This window comes from Amphiura filiformis, chromosome 17 (assembly GCF_039555335.1).
Source record: "Amphiura filiformis chromosome 17, Afil_fr2py, whole genome shotgun sequence".
Taxonomy (NCBI): domain Eukaryota; kingdom Metazoa; phylum Echinodermata; class Ophiuroidea; order Amphilepidida; family Amphiuridae; genus Amphiura; species Amphiura filiformis.
In genome coordinates this window covers 49,906,139-49,920,188 of record NC_092644.1, presented here as the reverse complement: position 1 = coordinate 49,920,188, position 14,050 = coordinate 49,906,139, and the positions used below count along the sequence as shown (strand labels likewise).

General features: G+C 35.1%; 1 protein-coding gene across 1 annotated transcript in view; it reads right to left on the bottom strand.

Annotated features, from left to right (window-relative positions):
• LOC140137923 (intraflagellar transport protein 172 homolog) overlaps nucleotides 1-13,750 on the bottom strand; it is a 47,978-nt gene extending 34,228 nt beyond the window's left edge. Inside the window, exon 1 of the mRNA XM_072159726.1 lies at nucleotides 13,615-13,750. Coding sequence (XP_072015827.1) covers nucleotides 13,615-13,653 — 39 coding nt within the window. The 5' untranslated portion in view covers nucleotides 13,654-13,750. The remainder of the gene's footprint in view (nucleotides 1-13,614) is intronic.
• Between the last annotated feature and the right edge of the window lie 300 nt (nucleotides 13,751-14,050).

Here is a 14,050-nt window from a genome sequence, read left to right as displayed (position 1 = left end):
CAACAGTGTTGTTTAAAAAAAAACTACTTCTGCCATGTTTAACCATTGTAAACATGAAGCCTCCGAAACAAAAAAAATGACTTGCTGTGATAATTTAATTTTTGTCACAACTGAAATTCAATACTTAGAAGCAAAGCATGAAAATTGGTAATTGTGATATTTTTTACCTATTTTTCATGTCAACTTGTAGTAGTTAGCCAAATATTTTACTTTTATGATCACCTGTGTTGTTAACTGAAGCCTCCGAAACACAAATCGCTTGAATTGCCAATTCTAAAAAATAACTCCAATTTCTGTGAAACTTGGCTGGGAGGTTCCTTTCATCAAGTAGTATTTGTACATGAAGTTAGACATTTAAATTATTTTAGGAACCCAATTAAAACTTTAAAAATATGTTTAAGGTTGGGAAATTTCCATTGCAAATGACCCTTGATGTTAAAAATTTTCAAAATTGCAATTACAAACATAGCAAAACATGGTATAAAATTTAACTTATATCTGTTGACTTACTTTGGAATGGGATTTCACGTGTATTCCAGCTTTCATGTCATAATTTTCTGAGCTTATGTAAAATACATTTTTTCTTAGATTTTAACCAAAATGTTATGGAAATGTCAAATTTTTTATCAGAAATCAAAAGGTTTAAGCCTTGAAACACTATTTTACTGGAATTTAAGTTGCTTCTATGCATGATTACAGTAAACAGAAACATATTTAAGTGGTTTGAAATTTTGACCCTAAAAATCAAAAGTTACACCCTTTACTGTGAAAATGACCATATATAAATGCACCCTGGACAAGTATCAGCATAGAAGAAGAAGAAGAAGGTACCAGTACTGTAATTCATGAATTTATGTTAGCATAACTTTTTAAAATGAATAAGCACACTCAATTTATTAAAATGTCCAAAGGAACATACTTAGGAATATTAATTAAATCCTTTGTCTCAAAACTATTCAGCTTCTGTAAACCTAAAGCGGAATGGGACCTTTCTATATAGAATATGCTTGTCAAGGTAACTGTTGCATTTTGATACTGTGATAGCCATATACAATGTGCTGTATGACTGTTTAAAGAAATACTGCATTTCCTTTAATAGTCGCCAGCAATTGCCAGTTTGCCATTATTCACATCATAATTCATATTATAAACAAATTATAGGTCTATGAAAATACTATCATTTTAAAATACCTTGTAGTCTTTCTAGGGCAGTGATTCTATGACCCAGAAAAAAATTGAGTTGGATTTGGGGTCTAATCAATAAGGTCAAGGGGTCAATACAGGGGAAGGTTAAATTTGTTTTTCATCTGGTGGCTGCATTAGGACAAGTAAAATAAATAACATGTATATCGTTCCACGCCCTCACAGATTTTTGGAGATTTTCAAAACGAGCATACATGCAAAGCGAAAGTTTTTGAGTTGGCATCACACAGTGTCATCATCCCTATATCTTTGTGTCAACAATTGTTGTGATAGTACGGCGAATCCACTTGTTTTTCAATAGCTACGAATGACGATTTTGTTCGAGATAGGCCAAGCGACTCAGGCTAAGAGAATACCACAGAGCGATCATCTAGCGATCAGTTTATAGCCATCAGACAGGACTCCTTTTCTTGCGTTCCGTGAAATACCAATCGCCCGTCGCTCACCAATGGAGTATTAAGACCTGATTCATTGCAGGGAAAAAAAAAAAATTAAAATACACTGTGTATCACCAATTTTACATTCAGCTCCTTTACGTTAAAAATTGCGATAAAAACATGGATTTTGGAACAAAATAAAGCTTGTTTGACAAAAAAGGTATGTTTGTTCAGCTAAAAACATGTTTAACCATGATGCGAGCGTTATTGATAAATTTGTAATTTTATGTCTAAAAAGAAAAGATCGCCATGTAATTTAACAACACTCCCATGACTCCGAGACTGACAGGAATAACTTACTTATTTAGTATGTATGCATGCATGCATACTAAAAAATTAGTACATGTGTAGTATAGTATACAGTCATGGCCATGTGTTTTGAACTGGTACACTGATAGCCTGGAGCCGTGACATTGGCGCAAGATTTTTTACGTTCTTATTCAATTTTAGTTCACATCATGATACTCTACATAGGTAAAATACATATTAAATTAAAGCTATTGATGAGCTCTTTAAAATGGTACCTTAACTTTGCACATACCATGTAAATTTCTTGAGTTATGATTGTTGAGGTAAATAAATCACAGGGTGGAGCCGTGGTCCCTCACAATCCTTACTCACACACGCATGTACATTAAAAATACATGAATACGAGTTTTGAATTGGTTGTTTTGATACATGCTTACCTCACTAATATCTAACCTCAGACAATACTTACGCTCATTCGTTTTGCTTTAATGTTGTCACAACATATTAGGGAGCAGTCTTAATCATTTGGTAGTAAGTATGCATTAAGTAAACAGGAGAAAAAATGAAAAGAATTTCCGACAAACACAGCTTAACTAGCTCAAGAAGCCATGTTTACATTATTCGCACATGATTTTACGCCGGAACTACAATGACCTGTGACCTGTTTTATTCTTGAGTCGTAGTCGTTCTTAACAGTTCATAAATCCCGCTAGCCAAGTCCGGGTAGCCAATAAAAACGAATTAAATGACGCGAAAGAGGCCCCGGGGGGGGGGGGGCCACTCAAATATGACAGTGTACGCATGCGTGACCAAATTTTTTTCAAACACCCCCTAAACGAGTTTTACCCTACCAGCAAATTTAGCCCCTTAATAAGGTAATTTAATATAGAATTTACCCCCTAATGAGTTTTTGGCTGGTGAAAATACAACAAATGTACACTTTTTGGACTCATAATTTACCAAAAATTTGAAAAGGTACCCCAAACAAGTTGTCCAGTTTCAGAAAACTACCCTTATTCTTGAAAATCAGTGTTTTTTAGACCCTAAATGCGTCACGCGTGTAACTTGCCTTGCCTAAAAATAACACCCCTTTTTACTTGTTTTTTTGGTCACGCATGCGTACAGACCATTTATGTGAGTGATCCCCCCGGGAAAGAGGCTAACCGCTAAGAACCCATAATATCAATACGACTAAGAAAACTAGATCTACATTATCATATAAGTGCATTCACTAAAAGGAATAAAAATAAACATATACTGTAGACAAATTATATTATTTCATATAGAAACAACCTGTCGTGTTTAAGGGGGTACTACACCCCTGCCCAATTTTGTGCCCATTTTTGCATTTTTCTCAAAAAATATAGCGCATTGGGGACAAGTAAGATATGTATATTATACTAAGGGCAAGTACTACAACTACTACACTGGAAATTTTGTTTCAGCACAGACAACAGTTGCGGAGTTACAGTAAAAAATGAGGGAAAACCAATATTTGATCAATAAATCAATAACTACTTGCTTTGAGTTGCTGAATTTTTAGTACAATAGTCGTAGTCCTTGCCCCTTTAATATACATACCTTACTTGTCACCAATGTGCTATAATTTTTGAGAAAAATGCAAAAATAGGCACAAAATTGGGCAGGGGTGTAGTACCCCCTTAAATATTGCAACTGAATATAAATGAGACATAGCGCTGAGAGCGATTTACTGAAGTGTAATGATATTGTAGTTCGTGACAAATAGCCACGAGCGCCACAAAGTTATGAATAGCCCAAGGTCAATATGATGCATGATGGGAAGTCAACATGCTGACATAAATAATCAATTCACGTAGGTGTTTGTCGAGAGATGGTGAGATTTTCATCGTTTTTTAACTCATTTAGACAAAAAAATTTACATCCATAGTGCAGGTAGCTTTCCAACACTCGGGTGACCCTCTTAAATCAACATTTGTGTGGGAATGCGGTAAGATGTAGAAAAAAGTGATGACAATCTGACTGTATTTACGTTTACACATTTTGTACTGACTCTCTGGAGAACTTTTATATTACCTTGTTTGTATGGAGATGGTTTATATAATAGTGAAGTATAGACAACATATTTATGAAGGTTTCCTTGAGCAAGCGGTTCTTTTAAATTTCAATGTAAATTTGTATTGCCGGTTTAGGCCATTTTGGCTGACTAGCAAATGTGTTAACTGAGGTTTCCCTGTCATACCTACATTATATCATATTAATACACACCTATGACGTCGCGCTATTGTTTTACCGCTCCATTATTTTCCACGAATGGAGCGATGATCACAATAACACGCCATTCGTAAATGCCTTTCTCTTTTCTCTGAAAAGCAAATACTTTTCAGGGAAAAAGTACTGGCATTTACGAATGTAGTGTTAATATCAATTGCACTTTTGAAAAGCAAGTATTTGCGAAAAGTGCGGTATTGTTATCATCACTTCATTCATGCAAAACAATGATACGAAAAACAAGAAGAAAATGATTTTCATTAATACAATAAATTGAGGAAGCGGATAGCAACATGTGCACAGTATTGTCATGGGACCTGAGAGCACATCAGACATATCGAATTGCATGCTGAATACGAGGATTGTCCCTATATCTAATAATAATAATAATTTTGATTTTGTGAAATTCGCGATATAATACAAATTATTAAAATTTCATATTTTTTTTATATTTTTCCAAATTTAACAGTCCTCGAAGTAAACTTTATAAATCTAATGATTAAACTATAGGCCTATGTAGCTGGCATGAAAAGCCGACTCAATTGAAAATTTGACCTTTCATATAGAACTTAAACATTTGTTTCCAAAAGACCTACATTTTTAGTGTTTTGAGGAAAAAATTTATATCTTTAATAATGAAGGTCACAATTTTCATATGATTGACGGCTGTTCAACCCAACTTCCTACTATTTACTGTATATCGTTAGATTTATACAATTTACTTTGAGGACTGTTAAATTTCAAAATATCAATTTTAATAATTTGCCTTAAAATGTGTATTGTATCGCGAATTTAATAAAAATCTAAATTATTTGATATCAGAAGGATGTGTCTGATTTGCTCTTAGGTGCCACAAACAAAATACGTAAAACGTCGCTATCCGAGCCCTTACAATGCAATCTGTGAAAAGCAAGTCAAGATCAAAACGGGCAGGTTAAATTGTTGGCTAAGTACGTTGTACTTATTATGCAAGATGTGTTTTACCCTCACTTAGGCTTTACTTACGTAGGCCTTTACTTTTATTTATTTGGACCTTTCTTTCTACGCTTACTGTTTTTATAACATTTTTTTCCTTCTTTATATTTTTATACGTTTTCAGTGGCTTAGGCCCTACATATAATTTGTCATATTTTGGGCAACATTGCTACATATACATAATACACATTCTGTATCAATGTATTTAGGCCTATGAATCTGTTTATTTTCAAATCGTTCTCTTCGGGCATGTTTAATAATGATAAAAGCCACAGTAGGTCTATTTTCTGTATAATTTTTATTTGTCATTAGTATATCTGATGTTTCATCTGATGGTATTTTGGCATGCTTGAATATTTACTTACATCGATCAGTAGGCCTATCCGATACCGTAAAACGGGTAACTTTGGGCACTTTTCAGAGTTTTTAAACATGCACTGCTTCCAAACAAAACCAAATATATTTCTAATTATCTCTTTTTTATGACGTTATGGTTCCCTTCTACACCTTGAAGTTGAAAAAGATTTTTGAATAATTTTGAAAGGGTGCCCTAGGGGTTGAAAATAGCCTGACCAAAGTTACCCCGCATTTGGGGCAACTTTGGTCAGAGTATTACATTCCATGAAGAAAAGAAAATGAAAAAAATTGATCTTCGCTGTATATGGGCAAGGTTTTGTTTTTTGTGACATTTGTCCCCATGCAAAATTAAGCAAGCACGCATCCTTGCTCACAAATATCGATTTTTATTTTGTCTGAAAAAAAAAAAATGCTCATTTTTGGTCAAAAATGCCAATATTTTCGTAACTTTCAAAGAAATTGGACATGAGCGACTTCTTCCAAATATATTTCTTAACAAATTGAGACCAAATATGACTAAAAACAATATTGCTGTAATGGAAATATGACCATTTAAAAATATATTTGAACGACCAAAGTTACCCGCTTACCGAAGTTACCCCCATTTTACGGTAATTAAATATTACAATGTAAGGGACGCTCCATTTGATTTCGGAAGGGGACTGGAAGTTGAGGTGGCTTTTATTTCGCGTCGAAGGCGGCGAAGTTTGTTTTGTTTTTTGCCGACAAAGTTCAAGGACAATAATAGGCCTAGGTAAAATGTGTTGTAGTACATTTAAAATTTTCCTGATTTTGGTCCTTCTGCTGCGAATCAACGATATATCGTTGATTCGCAGCAGATATCGTTGATATCCTCGGAATGATTCCATCACAAAATTATCCAAGATAAACAATAGTGTCCATAATTGCATGGTTGTTCCAAAATCGTAAACTCGATTCACAGAGAAGAGTATCATTGCTCAGGTATAGCGATAGGTGTAGTTTTCTTGAGGTTGAAAACTGTAATGACCATTTCATATGAGCCTATACATGCTATATGACCTTTTTGCCAATTTTCCTTATTATGCAAAATAGAGACCTAAACGCAACTACTTCAACAGTTAATACATTAGAAGTGGGCATAAAGAACTATTGATGGTCTAATCACTTTAATGATTTTACTTAATCTATGTTTATTCAATTTGTGTAACAAACATTTTAAATCTTTATAATTCAAGAAGGTGGTTACGGATGATTTGAACTAAACACCTGGATCGTGATATGATGGGTATTTCTATAGAAATTTTACATAAAGCTGAGTCGGACTATTTTTGCACTCGCACCTAAAATTTAGTATGATCATTATATTAGTGTATTGTCCGGCATCAATGAGTAATTGATCAATTTGTAAAGAGCAACCTATTTCAATAACACTCCATTCGTGAAAAATAATGGAGCGGTAAAACAATAGCGCGACGTCATAGGTGTGTATTAAGTCGGTTAATGGCGCGGATTAGAACGTGAGTGGGTAGAATGGCTTCGCCGCTCCGCGCTCAGCCATTCTTACCCACTCACGTTCTAATCCTTGGCCATTATCCTATACATAATTGATATACAGATCTGTATTAGCGTAGACGAGCATGCACACAGAAGAAATAAACATTAACGGCGAGATGGCCGAGTGGTTAAGGCATTGCGCTGCCGGCCGGGAGATACGATCGACGAGGGTTCGAGCCTTGGGCTTGCCATAGGTGAAAATTCTCTTCCCTCCTAAAAAGTTCCTATATGGTCGGGAATCCTTCAATTAGGTTCAGTAATTTAATTTCAGAATTTAATTGAAGAATTTCTTCTCGCTCCCATACACTGCCTAGCACGTGCAGATTTAGGTAGTGTATGTGCTTTGTCCGTGATTAGGAAGTCACGTAAAGCCGTTGGTCCCGTGTACAGGAAGAGTCAAACCCTGTGCACGTTAAGTGTCAGAGCTATTTGAAAAGAGAAGGGGGACCATCCCGGTTCTGATATCTGCAATCAATCCTAGGTTCCAGGATCGTGCATAGGTAAACTGTGCACGTAAAGCCAGTGCGTTGATACTCAACCATTTGAGGTAAGCACGTATAAGGAAGGAAGGAAGGAAGGAAGGAAGGAAGCTGATTGGCTGATCAACAACGCACTTGATAACAAGTCAGTTAACCCCATTGGTCTTCGGCGCGGCGCGTAGTAGGCGACCTTGTCACTTCTACGCGATCGCAATTCACCAATGCATACCCGGACCACGGAAGTAATAAAAAATTAACTTTATAGTCAAATGCAGCAAACGGTCAAACCTTTGACGAGCGCGACTACCGTGATGTTGCAAATTCGGCGCTAACATTAACTTGTTCAAAAATTTCTAACTTTCGTATGAACAACCGATAGCTTGTGATACGAAAGTTAGAACGTGGAAGTATACGTACTCATGTAACGTACCGTACCTTGTTTGGCACACACGGTTGCCATCCAGGGCCCAATGTCATGCATATGAATAAAAACTTCTTCCTCAAGTTAATTATTGTCTCAAAAATATGAGGATAATTGTTATTGACATATTAGTGACACATGTGCTATATTCTTTCATCAATTCACCATGACGTTACTCACGAAAAACGTCATTTTGTGTCAATTTTTCTACAAAACGTTCAAACCTGACTCGTAGCCTATTGTTAAGTGGGATTAACTTTTCCTCGATGACACGATCGCCACTGATCGTGTGTCAATTGACTTGTCCATAAATCAATACCCATTGATCGTCTCTGACAAATTGTTTTTCAACAAGTAGTAAGACTAGAAGTTTCAAGTACAAGTATAAGTAACAAGGCTACAAGGAGTAAATAAATAAATACTTTTAAATAAATTAATAAATGAAATTATTTATTTCTAAATGAATAAATAAATACAGTTAGATTAAGATTCAGTTAGATTGAAATACCAGTACATACATAAATAAAAATTAATAAGCAAATAAACGAAACAAACAAAGATTAAATAAACATTGTAGAGTACTGGGCCGATATTCATAAAGCCTTGCTAAATTAGCAACCAACTAGTGCTTAGCAAGATGCTAAATCCACTAGTTGATAGCTACGTAGCAATCAACTAATTTCTTATTCATAAAACCTTGCTAAACACTTTGCTAACTAGCTATCAACTAGAAATATTTAGCTGATAACTTATTTGGGTGTTTTGGGTGATATGGCCTTCAACAGTTGTGTAACATCTAATACAATAGGCTTATATAATACATGTCTATTATACTTGAGCTCTGAACCACAGTCAAAATGATCAAAATGTAATGACTCATTGCTGATGGTCTTCATTGAGATTTCGTTAATAAAATTACATGTGTATTTTGTAAGCTATATAGGCCTACAAGGTTGTTACGGCAAATTAAATTAAAAAGATACTCTGAACAAGTAAAGTTCATATACATGTTAAGTCCTTGGTTTGTTGTAAAAACATACTATACATACTATATTGCTTCATCAAATAGAAAACAACATGCATCCACTTAACGCTGCTCATTTAGCTTCATGAGCAACACTGTGTAAATAATATTAGATAATTTAATAGCATATGATATATCTTGCTTGTTGTCCTGACAAAAGCCAAGCATGATTTATCTTTATCAAATTGACATATAATTTGTTATTGAAAATAAGTCATGCATCTTTACCAAAGAGAACATTGGTAACATGTCTCCAAAATATATATTTTACGTATCAAACAATTGAACAGAATTGCTTCGATTGAACATATCTGCTTAACTAAAGATTACTTGCTATATCATAATCATTTTTCTTGTGCAAATTTGGTTAAACAATACTGGCTTAGTTCAATGTTTATTCATTCACCCTAAATTTGTTGTGTGTTTTTAAGACAGTTTCTTATGTGTAAAACACACTGAAGACCTCAGAAACAGAATATTCTGAGAACATTATTTTTCATAATTGACAACAGTTAATATGAAATTAAAACAATAAATCATGTCAAACTTAGTTCAAAATCATTAAGACTAGTTGTCAACTAGTGACTTAGCGCTGCCCCAGATCAACTCTAAGTTTTGGCAAAATTTTAGAATGTTGCTAACTCTAACTGGGTTTTATGAATAAGAATTAGCAATCAGCTAGGCTTAGCAGCTTGCTAAAGTCAATTTTAGCTGTCAACTAGGCCTAGCGTGGTTTTATGAATATCAGCCCTGGAGTGGAGCATATAATAGGCCTATAAAGCCAGCCTAAATATTGATAATAAGAATAAATAATAATGGTAATATAACTAATATCAAATACCAAAAATAATCATACAATACAAGCCCCAATTAAAAACAAATTTAACTGATTTAAATAAATAAATAAATAAACTAATAAATAAACTAATAAATAAATAAATAAATAAATAAATAAATAAATAAATAAATAAATAAGGCTGTGTGTTTTGAACTCGCCACCCTTAGCGTTACATCACAAATATTATGAATTTTTACACCAATCAAGTTTCAAATTAGAATATCTACACAACTATCAACCCTAAACTAGCAAAAGTATACATTTTTGAAAAGCTGAAGGCATATACAATTCAAATATACACATTTCAACTCATTGTACAGGGTGACCTTGAAGTTATACAGGGTGGAATAAAAAAATTCCAAATAAAAAATGGGTCACTTAATGCATTGCTTATTACTAACTTGCAGTTATCAACTGAAAGTAAACAACATTGATTTGGTTAGAGGTTAGGGGGATCCTACTGACTGGGGAAGAAAAAAAATCACAGCTGTTTGGTAATCTCAGAATACAGGGTGTCCCAAAATATGTTCAAATTTTTTTACAATTCAACATATTTTGAACTGAAACATTTTTACCCCTAACCCATACAGAAAAAGTAAGTCCATATTTAGATTCCTCATCAAATTTCCTCTCAGAAAATGTATACTTTGACTATGATAGGATAAGTTATTAAATATTTACAGCAACTTTTAGATTTTGAAGACATCCGCATTGCTTACTACAGTGTTTAATATGAAAACGGGTAGTTTTGTACGTAAAAGTTTGTATTTTATAGACTAAACCAATCATAAAGAGTTCAAAATGATTAAAAACAATTAGCATAATTAATAACCTTTCACAAGAGCTCTTAACCATGCCTGTAGCCCATATGGATGCAAAGATATGATCAGTTGATTCAACGTGCACACACAAAATCTGTATTTCTCATAGACTTTGTACATACCGCCACCGCCACAACCGCCACCGCCACAACAACCACCTCGGCCATTCTGAACTCAACAAATTATAACTCCACTATCTTAGCTGATAAACAATTCTCCTTTGGAGGTCTGTTAGGTCACTCATTTAGCTACAAAATGACACCAAACACACTACAATACCTTTTGTTTAAGCAGAGATATAACAATTTGAACGAGTCTCGATTTGGAAAAGCGTAACAAAACCACCATTTTTGGGTGGCGAGTTCAAAACGCGTGGCCATAAATAAATAAATAAATAAATAAATAAATAAATTAATTAATATTTAATATAACGGTAAATCGTCGAGTCGGCAGTCCTTTAAAACTTCCTGTAAGAGCTCACCTCTTGAAGGGATTATCTTACGAAGACTACTTTATTATAATATGAAAGGATGGCATTATAATAATAATAGACTACGAGTCAGGTTTGAATGTTTTGTATTTTTCTCGAGTGATCGCCAGACATCACACAGTCCCCATTGTAAATAGGTGATCAACACATGTAGTGCTGGGCTCACATGTTCAAGAACCGGAAGGGTATCACCATCATTTTGCAAGGACAAGTCAACCTTTGCAAATCGGGAGATGGATTGATTTGCCCAGCACTGGATTTTCTCAAATCTTTAATCACCGACGCAGTTGGCAGTTGTCAAAACAACTATTGATCAAGCAAGGTTGCAGAATTAAACAGACTCAATATATGGTCGGAATTTGTACTTCAGCGCCTGAGATACATAAATGTTAGCCAAGCTAAATTGAAGCCAAATTGGACAATCTAAAAAATTGTTTGGATGCGTTTTAAAACTGAAGATGCTACGATGACTGACCGTGTTATACTATAATATTTACAGTACCAGGTAATTTCTTGGCCAAACTGGAACACTATAAACGCTAGTGGCTCCGCGATAAACACACGCGAATATAGCGTTAGCGTGGTACAGAACAAAGCATACACGCGCCTTACATTGCGTACACGCTTAGTACGCTACATGGACGCAACGCGTATGTTCCAGTTTGGCCAAGAAATTACTGTAAATATTATAGCAATCTCTATCTTCTATCCACACAGTAACCATCGTGTCGTTGTGGATAGTAGATAGATTTCTCGATTAAACATTAATGTGTACGGCGCACAGTTCATTCATAAATTTCCACTCAGCAACAACAGATAGCCTTAGCAGCCAATCAGAGACAAGTGCGTGCAACGCAGTAAATACGCGACGTATCCTTACAATACACGCTCGTCAAAGGTTTACTGCATTTATAGGTTAATGAACGCATATTACTTTTTGGGAGAGAAATTAGACAAAATAATGCCCGCGCGCTGATGTTGATGCGTTTAATGCACGAGCCCCGAAGGGGGGAGTGCATTAGACGCATTAACATCAGCGCAAGTGCATTATTTTGTCTAATTTCTCTCAAAAAGTAATACAAGTTCATTAATCTATTTCATACACGAGAAGAAAAACACGCATGATTTTTACTTTTTTTATATAACAAATAATCACTAAAAATGTTGGAAAACAGAACCAAATATAAATGCATCAAACCGCTCGAAAAATGAATCAATCCTAAGAGACGCGAACGCGCGCGAAACACTGCGCGTAGTACGCGGAGTGCACAATATACACAATCAATGCATGTTTCGTACTTTTCTAACAGCTTTTCTGATTGGCTGCTTTGATATAGGAGTGTATGAATTTAGTATAGTACATCATGTAAGCTTAAAAGTCAAACATGATGACACTGACAGATGACATGTTGAGAGTTGCTCGAGAACTCTAGCCAAGAATTTGCTCACCGATAGCTTCACATTCTAGGCTAGAGACCTTTGCATTCAAAATCTAGTCGGATCCGCTGAAGCATGACACCGTGTAAAGCAATGGAAGGTCAGAAGTAAACACAGCCGATCACGACAGGCGATAGGGTATATTGCTGATCCATTAATTATCCTTTTCTGGTGCATTGTGGGATAGAAAAGGGAGCAAATTAGCGATCGATTTGCGCCCTTTTCAATCCCACAATGCACCAGAAAAGGATAATTAATGGATCAGCAATATACCCTATTGCATCAAAAATGTTGCTAAAATTACACTTAGCAAAATTTTTGACAGTCCAAAATATAGGTATCCTAGGTGAATTCAAATTTGCCATCAAATTGCATCGTTTTATATATCAAATTAAAGCCCTTGAGTAAACTAAGCCAAAACTGAAAACCTTTTTTTCATAGCACTTTCCGTAGCAAAGTTACATCTTGTCAAAGATTGACTTTCATCAAAAAGATTCAGCTAGCAAAATTCCCCAAAACGGCATTTCGGGGTGTTTCTAGATCTTAGTCTCATGGCGATGGCAGCTTTTTTTAATGGAACTGCTATCAAAATCCTCTAAAATTCCATAATGCGACTTGATTATCACCATAAAAATCATATATTTGGGTCAAGTGAAGTATAGAAAACATATTTATGTAGGTTTCCTTCACCCACCTATTCTCGAAAAAAATTCAAATTTCTATGTAAATATGCATTGTGTTGGGGCCCCGGTCTCGGCGAATTCGCTGACTAGTAAATGTGTTAACTAAGGTTTGCCTAGGTTACCTACAAAATACGCAAATCTTGCTCAAAAGATACAGTTGACTCATCGAAATAACTTTCATTCAAATTTCAACATTAACAGAATAAATAACCTCCGGTGTTAAAAATTGCACCGCTGTCCGACCGAAAAACCATAGTAAAGTACTCTAGCATCGAATGCGTAACTATCGTGTGCAAATTCGAAGCTAGAGCAGTAGAGTTCTCGAGCAAGTTGAGAGCGTCCGTGACAACACATGACTCGAGATGCTTTTTAGGGCGACCGTTTTCATAGAACTAACACTGACTATACACGTACCTGAGGCGTTAGCAATGTCTTCATATGCTTCAGCTGCATGGTGTTTTTTGGTTGCAAACTTTTTATAAAACGTTTAATTTGACGTCCCTTTTATTGTTCATGCATCAATTTTGTTTATCGAGGAAAAATGTGTGTGCACAAATATCCACACAAATATGTGACGTCATCAGTTTTGAGCCAATCAATTATCATACAAGAACTGTCTTTAAAAAAGACAACGCCATATAAAAGTAGTACTAGGAATAATTGGGTGTGGGCCGGGGGTGTGCATGGTGTGTGTGGGGGTGTGGGCTGGAAAATAAATATTGTATTAAATTTTTTAAACCCCCCTCTTCGTGCTTTTCAACGTGCTTAAAAAGTTACACAGGGCAATCATGGTTTATTTTCCTTCTAGTATGATTTGTAGGGAATGTCCCCATGGAAACAAACATGGGCC